Raw genomic sequence first — 10,124 nt, forward strand, 5'->3', positions numbered from 1 at the left:
TTTGTATCTGGCTCTCTGTTCTGTTCTCTCATATGGTTTCTGCTTTTTTGTTTTCCCATTTTGGCTGCCTTTCCGTGTCTATTTCTATGCACTAAGCAAAGCTGCTAAGTCTCCTGGTCTTATTAGTGTGGCTTTGTGTGGTAGGTATCCAGTGGCACAGTCCTGAGAGGGGTTCAGGTGCAGGCCAAATTTAGCCCAAGCCTCTACCCCTCTGGGACCACCTGTTAAGATTCAGCAAGCAGTCCACAGATGCTATGCTTATAGTTGCCTCAAAAGGCCACACCAGAAACTGAGGCTGCCTCCAGTGTGAGTCTCAGCAAGGAGCACCTGACTCGTTGAGGATACACCTGGACGTGGCTTGAGTGGGGCCTGAGTTGGGGGAGGCGGGGTCTCAGGGAATCCTCTGGGCTGAGCAACCTCTTTATCCAGTTTGATGACATCACAGCTATGGAGGCACTGTGTCAGCCACACTGGTAGTGGGGGAGGACTCAACAGGGAACAACGGACACCACTGGTACTTCTGTACCTAGTGAGTCTCGCATAGGTCCTCACTCCGACAATGTCTCTCTGTAAGTCTCCGGTGCCCCCTGCGTGCAGCAGAATCAGCACTGGTGCTCAGAGCGAGCAGGTCTGTCACCGTGAAAATCCACTCACAGATGCAGCCCCTTTAAGAGGCTTCTGCCACTGTCACTGCCGCAACCTCCATCTCATTCAGCTGCTTGAGACAAGGCAGCCCGGCGTCCTCACCCTGTCCTACCTTCTGCTGTTGCAGAGTGCTTTCTTGTATGGCTTGTTCATCTAGATCCCAGGCGATTTTTCCTTGCTGCTGCTCCTTGTTTCTGTCACAACTCTGATTTGGTCGCTAGAGGGATGAAGAGAGCCTCTATCATCTACGCCATTTTTTTTCCTCCCTCAAAAGTTCCTTACTTTTTATGGCTGTAGTTACTTTCTTAGAAGCTCTAACTCGAGGGATGCCCAATCACTCATGAGGTTTTCTCACAACACCCCTTCTCCCCTGCCATATAGTCCCATGCTACCCCCTTCTAAGATTTTGTTATGCCCTCAGCCTCATTAGAATGGGGAGGGCAGGCAGAAAAAAATAGGGAGGCTCTCCTGTGTGATAGCGATGTGTTCTTTTGAAGTGCTCTAGAAGTTGCCACTTTCTACTATCTTCTAACACAAAAGTTATACAAGGGCAGAAAATCCAGCTGAGCATGAGCGAAGGTAACTCAGGATAACATATGGTCCCAACAAGCACAAGCTTAGCAAAACGTAAACATTCAGGCAGACAAGAGTCTGACTTGGGCTTAGGGGTTTTTGAAAAACAGTGTTTTGGAGCAAAGGTCTTTTTAGAACAGAATAAAATGTGTTATATTTAAAACTCCAATAACAATGGAAGGTTTCATTAAAAACATAAAAGCTTATTTTTTCCCTATTTAATGGTGAAAGTAAAATTTATAGTGAAGTTGACTCCCCAAGTTAAATTTTTAAATAATTCTTTTTTTCATTAAGAAACTCCAAATTTGGAAAAGAAGAAGAAAAACAATCTCTATTCCTACTGTCCTGCCAGGACCTGTTTTGACATTTTGACATATTTCCTTCTAGTCTTTCCAAAAGCCTGATATTTCTGACAAAATGGGATGAAAGAGGGCAGCCTGAAATCTTCTGGCAATAATTCCCTTCCCTCACCCAACCAAGCATTCCTCTGTAATAGTACATTTCCTCTCGAGAAAACTGCCACACTCCCTTGAACAGGCTAGGGGACCTATGTTCCATCACATTTTCCACATTCTATTCGTAACCTTAGCCATTATTATGTTGGTACACATTTTTCTTCCTTTGAAACAACAAAAACTTCTTAGAATCTTTAACAGTGCATATTTTTCAAGAAATAAATATCTACAAATGGACATTGATTCATATGCCTTCATTAAGAATGGGGGAGAAGGATTCAAATGCAATTAATGTGGCAATTAAAGGTCTGTTTTTTTTAAAGCTTTTAAAAGAATTAATTGGTTCAGTCAACTATTATACTGCAAAAAACTCTCTAAGGCCTAACGTTTTATGTAAGAGAAAACAGTGAATTTCAGAAATTTCTTTTTATAATTTGATTCTAATTTAATTTTTTGTTCTTTAAGAAAAAAAATAGTTTAAAACTGTTTATTCTCATAAAATGGAATTGAACAGATAAAGGTCCACTGATTTAAAATAAAACTTGATACTGACATGATGAAAATGAAAAGCACAGGTGTTATCCTCATTAAAGACAGAAGTGTCCTATTTTGCATTCTTATTCCAAGAATCTATAATTATAAAATTAATAAAAACCAAAAATTGATCACTAAAGGCCATGTATGTTGGGTTTAAGAACGTATTAGTGTAACCTAGAAATATGCAAGCAGAATTATCCAATAATTAGAAACATCAAGGTTTGGCTGTTGGTTCCAACCACATGTGTACTAAAGATAGGCAAGTAAGAAGGAAGCACATGCTCCAGCCACAAGGGAAAAATGCAACTTCTAAGACCAACCAGTATTTAAAAAAGCAAATACACACCCTAATCTAAAACTAAAATATTCACAGAATTATAGGATTTTTGAAATTAAATGGGATTTTTCCACAGAAGCCTCTCAAAATCTATAATTCAATTTGGTTAATGAAAAGCCATTCCTGTTTTCTTTTTAAAGAAGATAAAGATTCCCTCTAACTAATGCCTTCCTAAAGAATTACTAAAACAGAACACATATACCCCAAACTATTGAGGGGAAAAAAAACTAAATCTGAGCTGATACTGAAGAAAGGTCATTCTAAATATAAAAGATGTTAATAAAAAATATAACCTTACTTTTAATATAATTTTTATTTTCAAAACTGCCTGGAAAGTAACAATCACTTTATAAATGTTTAAATGACAACTTCAACTTTACCTTATAATGCATTCTTGCAATTGTCACATTCATCTCTTTTATAATACATATGTGTTTGTGTATAATTATGGAATATATCATTAGCCAAGGAAGTGCCAAACAGTAAAATGATTATCCATATACCTGACCACCTGGATTCAATATTGCCAACATCTTGTCATACTGCTTTATCTATCTGGACAGACATATATATATATTCCACCCACCCCCCCGAACCATTTGCAAGTTACAAATATCCTTCTCCAATACTTGCCTAGTACTGCACTCCTGCAACAGCCAATTATATTCATTTGATTCTATTACCAATATGACTGCCAGATTAAATTTTTAAATAGACCTTTCGTGAGGTCACTCTTCTAATCAAGGGCCTACAATGGCTTCCTGATCTTCTAACTCTAAATTCTCCAAGTCTTCCGACCTTCTTTTCCCTGACCTTCTATTATTTTTTAATGACGAAAGCCTACATTTACTTTGAACATAGCTTTCTACCTGAAATGCTTAGTGCCCTCTTCCTGATGACCTAAATCCCAAACATCTTTCAAGGTTTAAATCCTGCCTCAACTATTACTAGCCTTTCTTCTGCGACGCCTCCAAGCCATGTTGGGTTTTTTGGCTATTTAAGTCAGGACTGGAAACTTTAACACTTAACTCTTCTCTCCTCATTTCATGTCTATACTTATGGTATCCTCAGACTGGCTGTAACTTCTTGTACCCATTTAGCACAATGCTCAGCTCAAAAGATTGTATTCATTAGTTAAAAAGTAATAATTTCCTATTTATACAATGCCTTTTTATAAAAAAAAAAAAACAATAAGTTTCATTTTCTTCACTGCACAACCTCAGTACCACTTTTCATATGATGACCAACCCATAATTTAACAAACATCATGAGTTTTCGGCCTAAGTCAAAGATAAATTGAACTCATTCGTATAGTCAGGCACAGAGATATGCAGCCAGCTGGTGGTGGGCTCTGCAGTTATAAGATCAAGAAGAGCTGGGGCTGGGGAAATTGAAGTTTTATGGTGGTACAGACGCCTTGAGTAAAAAGAGGAAGCTGGCTGGTAGAGAGTAGGAAATGCAGAGATGCACTGAAAGAGGCAATAAGAGGTAGAGACTGCAAAAGTAGTCTTGGTTCCCAGGAGCTTTCCAGTTCCCACAACAGTCCCCGAGGTTGTGCTATGCTGAATTTCCTACCCTTGGATTTCTACGTGCTCCCCTGTCAGATGCGACGTAACTAGCCCCCTAACCCTGAGCCACCTTGGTTTCTGCTCCTTTAGGGGTCAAAAGAGTCTTAACCCAGACATTCATCATTATGAAACAACTAAAGCAAATGACTCTCTTAAGGTCCTCCTTCCAAATGGCAATAGCCAATATTCTTAGATAATTCCCTTCCCTCACTCTATGCTGTAGGCCTCCCATTTACAAAACAAGGGATCTAAAAATGTGAATGTAAAACAATAAATAAGTAAACAAATAAGGAAGAAAGGAAGGAAGGAAGGAAGGAAGGAAGGAAGGAAGGAAGGAAGGAAGGAAGGAAGGAAGGCAGGCAGGTGGAAAGAAAAATGTGAGTGTCAATGTCTGGTTTCCAATGGTATATTCCATGGTCAGAATGTTTCTCTTAATACTACCCTTGTCTTGAGGTCCCCTTCATGTTATCTACAGATACTTTACAACATCCATCATATTATGTGCTATATACTTACTTGACTAAGTTCCATGATTTTTCCTCAAATATATTCTTGAGATTTAGAATATAAATAGATATGTACTAATATAACCACACAGTATTAGCAATGTAGATATTACATATTTTTAGTGATATTTAATATCTGAACTTCTCACTAAATCATAAACCCCATGAAAACAGAGACCATTTCTGTTTTCAACTACAGTTTTATATCTAGTGCCTATCATGGTGTCTGGCACTATTAACACCTTGACAAATATTTGATGAATGGATTACTGACAGGTATGAAATTTAGCTTAATAAGAAAAGAACCTGGGGCAGTTATTCCTGATATCCATCTCAAACATATACAAAAATAGAACTTTTGATTCTCTTCCTGACTCACCTGACACCCCTCCTCCATTCTGCTCCTCCCCATCTTCCCAACATCAGCAAATGGCATCATTTTTCACTTAGTTGCTCAAGGTAAAAATTTATGAGAAATCTTAAATTCCTCCTTCCCCCACTTCCCACATCCAATCCATCAGCAATATATCTTAAATCTCTCTTCTTCTATCTCCACCACCACTCTACTCTAAGTCACCATCATATCCTGCTCCAAGTACTGCAATGGCTTTTCTAGTCACCCTGCTTTTACTCCTTCCTCACTACAATTGCTTTTTTTTTTCCATTCAGGAGCCAAAGCACACATCTCTTACTTAAAAGGCTATTGGTTTCTATCGGCACACAGTATAAAACCCACAACCCTTCTGTGGCTCTTTGCAAAGCTCAGCACCATTTAGCCCTAGACTACTCTCTTGCTCATTCTGCTCCTTTTTTCCTTAGAGCCTCTGGACTTTCTGGTCTCTACCCATTTTTCCTAAGGAAAGCACCTACGTCTTCAGATCTTGGTTTTGAACTTTAATTCTAAAAGAGGCCTCGCTAGTCATCACTATTTAAAGAAGCATTCCCCCTATACTCACATAATTCTCTATGTTATCATCTAGTTTCCTTCAGAGATTACTCAGCGCTACCAGAAATCATTTTTTGTTTATTGTCTTTCTCTCCTCCACTAAAATGTAAGCTCCTCAATAGAATATATAGATGACAAATTATATAATTGTATTAACTGTTACCCTAATAAACTTAATTTAAAAAAATAATAAAGTAAAATTATATCTTCTATTAAAAAAAAAAAGAATGTAAGCTCCTCAAGAACATCAATCCTACCCTAGAACAATGTGACATAGTAAGCACTCAATAAATACTCTTGAATAAACATCTGTAACATCTGTTTTGCTCTTTTAAAATCCACATTTTTAATATATAAAAACCATCTCTTGACATCATACCACTTTCTTCTACAAGTGGCATATAGTGAAAAGTATAATTAATGAAAGATTGCCTATCCTCAAGAATATCGATCCTACCCTAGAACAGTGTGACATAGTAAGCACTCAATAAATACTTTTGAATAAACATCTGTAACATCTGTTTTGCTCTTTTAAAATCCACATTTTTAATATATAAAAACCATCTCTTGACATCATACCACTTTCTTCTACAAGTGGCATATAGTGAAAAGTATAATTAATGAAAGATTGCCTAAATCTATGGATATAAGATAGGAACTTTTAGCAGCATACCAGAATAAACTGTCATACCTGGTCTACCAGCAATCCTAGCTCTTCCTACAGTGTGTGGGCCAAGATATTTCTTTGGGAAGGAAATCTGCTTCTTATTACTTTCTTCCAGATAGGCGTTTGCTTTTTCTAACTTAAAATTTATTACATTCTTTTTCAGGATTCCAGGCTGACTATTACATAATTCCTTAAATGTCAACTTACTGAAACCTAGCCCTTAATGTTACATCTTTCCCTCTTTTGTACTATTACAAAACATCTTAAATAGAAACAGAGCTATTATCAGGTGCCATGACAGACATCCCGTGACTGCAGCATAAGGTCCTATCCCATCCTTCAAAGAGAACACCAGAAGTGTGGGAAGGGGGCGGAGGCGTAGGGGAGCAGTTAGGAGTGGGACTGTAAAGTACACTGAAATAGGAAGTGTGGTATTACTCTAGTGTAGAGGGCGTGGCCAAACTTCTCAAGAGATGATAATCACTTTGCAAGTAATATCACTCCCTCACCTCCACCTGAAGGAATAGGAATGAAAAATCTCTAAGAACAGATAAGACTTGTAAAGCCTTATATCAGGAGACAGGAGTACCCAACCTTGGATGGGGTCAAGAGAGGGGAAAAGAAGACTGTCTCAGCAAAAATACAAGCTAAGCCTTCATTGAAATACAATTTAATATTGTGTTCTCAACTTTTGTTTAGCATTGAAGAACATTTTCCACACTTTCTACGTATCCACAGTGGAAGCTTTTGTCCATTGTATTACTCAATGTCCTTTATGTAAAGAAACACGCAATATATGCTTCCTAGAATTTAGTAAGAGGGACAAATCTCACTTCTACATCAAACTTGAAAATTTTCTTTTTATCAAACAGTGCAAATTCTATGCTGTCATGGACTTTCAGAGCTGGAAGGGCCTACAGAAATCATCTAGCCCAGTGTTTTCTAAAGTGTGCTTTACGTGTTATGAAGAAAAAGAGTACTATGAGCAAACAAGTTTCTATCTTTCGATAATAATTTTACTGATATAAATCATGTCAAATTAATTAAATCAGGAGACCGAGGTGCTTTATTGCCTTAGTAGCCTACTTAAGCAAACCAAAACCAAAGCCTATGATATCTCAAGGCTAAGAAATCACACCTCAGGACAAGTCACAAATAGCTACCAAGGCTTTCTCAAATAAGGTATTCACTTAAGCTATGGCCAATCAAATAATTCCTTTGCTTTGCTTCCGCCTCTTCTCAATGAAAGTCTTTCCCCTAGCTCCTATCACTTCCCATTTGGCGCTAGTTATTTGAATTGATTTTTGCTCAAATAAACTCTTAAATATTTTAATATGCCTCAGTTTACATATTAACAATCACTTACTACGAAATTCATCCTTTTAAAATATACATTCAGTTAGTTTTAGTATATTCATGGAGTTGTGCAACCATTACCACCATCTAACTTTAGAACATTTTCATCACCCTAAAAAGAAACTCCATACCTTTTAGTGGTCATTACCTGGCTCCCCCAGCAAACAAGTTTCTTTACCACAGAAAACCTTGAACTCTTTATTGGGAATCTAACATGTTTTGTGAATTTATAAGAAAGGGGTACAATGTGCAGTGTTTCCCAAACTTATTTAATAGCTAACATTACAGTGCTTACTAAATTCTCACAATAAAATCTATGAGAAGATACTATATATAATAAATGTGGATATTAAAGCACAAAAAGACTAAGGCTAAGTAACTTGTTCAAGTATTCTTAACTACTCCACTCTACTGTCACTCACAAAACCAACTAGTTGTGAGATGAGAATGCACAACTAGTATTCCATAGACCATAACTCTGGAAATGCTTTAGTTCAACCTCTAACTTAATGAGACAAACAGAGCCCAGAAAGGTAAGCTGATTTAGCCAAGAATACACAGAATTCTCTCTTTCTCTCCTTTGATTTCCTCTAATTGACAGCTAAATTTAGAACCAATTACAATTAACTAATCCCAGGTTCTTGACACAATTCTCTCCCTTCTTTAAATACTTTCTTGCCTTTGAAAAACAAAACAAAACAAAACAACTTTAACACTGTAAACTCCCCTAAAACCTTGTTGGGGTTCATTTTGCTCTTTCTAGGTGTAAGCTCTTTCAGTGAGCAATGCCACTGCTCCACCACTTTTGCATATGTAAATCTTAGCTATCTTTTAACATCTAGGACAGTTGGGGGACCACTCAATTTTCCTCCCACCCCAGGTGGACATCATCTCTCTCCCACTGTGCACCCACAGCTCTTCATTTCCTCTGGACACTTCTGCCTTGAATCCAATTGCTTGTGTCCTGTGTGACCCCACCTCCTAGCCAAGAGGTCTGGCGGACAGGAGTTAACATCAACTCCTAAAGCCCAGCATGGGGGAGACAATGAACACTGAACACTTTCCTGTCCACTCTTGGTTTAATTCATCCAGAGCAAGAACAAAACTCTCCTAAAGGCTGCCAGCCCCCTGTGAGCAGGGTTTACTGATTTTTAATCTGTCTCTCGCCAAAGCCCAGAACTGTCTAGAATACACAGTGCACCCACAGCGAACAGCAACAGAATCGGATGCAGAAGACTTGGACCCATTCTTTTCTGAAACTTGAACTTGGCAGGCTGTGGGGCCCATCAATGATCGCCGCCCAAAGTCGGCCTTTCTGAACCCAGTGAGGGTCAAGTAACAATAATTGGTCAGGGCGGCGGTTGGGTGGATGCACCTCCAAAATCCCATCCTACCCTCGTGACGATCCTGAGGGAATGCATTTCACCCTTTTCCGACAGATACCCGAGCCTGGTGAGGGGATAAGGGCCAAGCTGGGGTTCCTTGTTGGTGGGTGACAGAGCAAGGCCTCGAACCCGGGTCACTGCTCCTAGTTCAGCAGATCTTCACTGCAGGAAGAGCGAGGGTGGAGATAGGTCCTCGCTCGTCCCTCCTTGGCACCCCCTCCAGCCTGCTGGGTCCTCCGGCCCCTGGGTCACCGGACGTGGGCCGGGATGGGGGTCTTGCGCACCCCCGCCCCCTGCCCCGCGCCATCTTGGAGCGCTCAGGCTGCCGCTCTGGACCGCCCCGAACCGCTGCTCCAGCAGTTACTCACCCGCACTGCCCGGAGCCAGGCCCCCTGCCACCTCCGCGACCCCTGCAACGGCCAGGAGAAGCAGCAGCGCAACTCGCGGGGAAGCCCGGACGGTCGCCATGTCCGGGCCGGACCGTCCGGAGCCGCGGGATGCTCGGACCCAGCCTGGTCGCCGGAGCTGCTCGCTGAGGCCCCGCCCCGGCGCCCTGGGCCTCTAGTGATTGGCTGCGGCGCGCTCAAGCCCCGCCCCTCGGCTTCAAGGAGTTTCCAAAACCTGCTGGGGGCGGGAACCTGCCCACGACCCCGGCCCTTTGTTACGGCCCATCTGTGAGTCCGCTTCTACAGTGGAGTCCCCTCAGCCTGCGATCTCCAAGAGGGGTGTCAGAGGATGTCAGAACTGAAAGGCCCTGAGAATACCTTTACCACCTCCCGAGGTTTGCAGATGGGGTCAGAAAGGGGACCAAGCTGCCCAAGATTACACCACAGTTTGGCCTGGGAACTAGGACAAAGTCCAAGGCTGCACCTAAGGAATGTTTCCCTTTCGCGTACCTCGATGACGTTCTTAATATCCTTTCTGCTCAGACGCTGCCTCACACTCAAAGAAGGCGTGCCACCCGAGACAACTCTGCCTCCCCTAAAATCCGAGGGGCTCTGCCGCAGACTCGGTCCCCTGACAAGGGCCCGAGGCATGGATTAACCCCCAAAGCTCTTTGACATATGTAGCCTCAATGCGTCTTTGATGTACTATTAAATACCTAATCCTATCAGGAAAAGGAGTGTGTTGGATGGAGGAGGGGCAGGA

General features: G+C 40.9%; 1 protein-coding gene across 1 annotated transcript in view; it reads right to left on the reverse strand.

Annotated features, from left to right (window-relative positions):
* The window catches only part of RECK (reversion inducing cysteine rich protein with kazal motifs), a 63,428-nt gene extending 53,900 nt beyond the window's left edge, over positions 1-9,528 (reverse strand). Inside the window, exon 1 of the mRNA XM_006911584.3 lies at positions 9,344-9,528. Within this exon, the coding sequence (XP_006911646.1) occupies positions 9,344-9,443 (100 nt within the window). The 5' untranslated portion in view covers positions 9,444-9,528. The remainder of the gene's footprint in view (positions 1-9,343) is intronic.
* Positions 9,529-10,124: the final 596 nt, after the last annotated feature.

This window comes from Pteropus alecto, unplaced genomic scaffold (genome assembly GCF_000325575.1).
Source record: "Pteropus alecto unplaced genomic scaffold, ASM32557v1 scaffold114, whole genome shotgun sequence".
Classification (NCBI taxonomy): domain Eukaryota; kingdom Metazoa; phylum Chordata; class Mammalia; order Chiroptera; family Pteropodidae; genus Pteropus; species Pteropus alecto.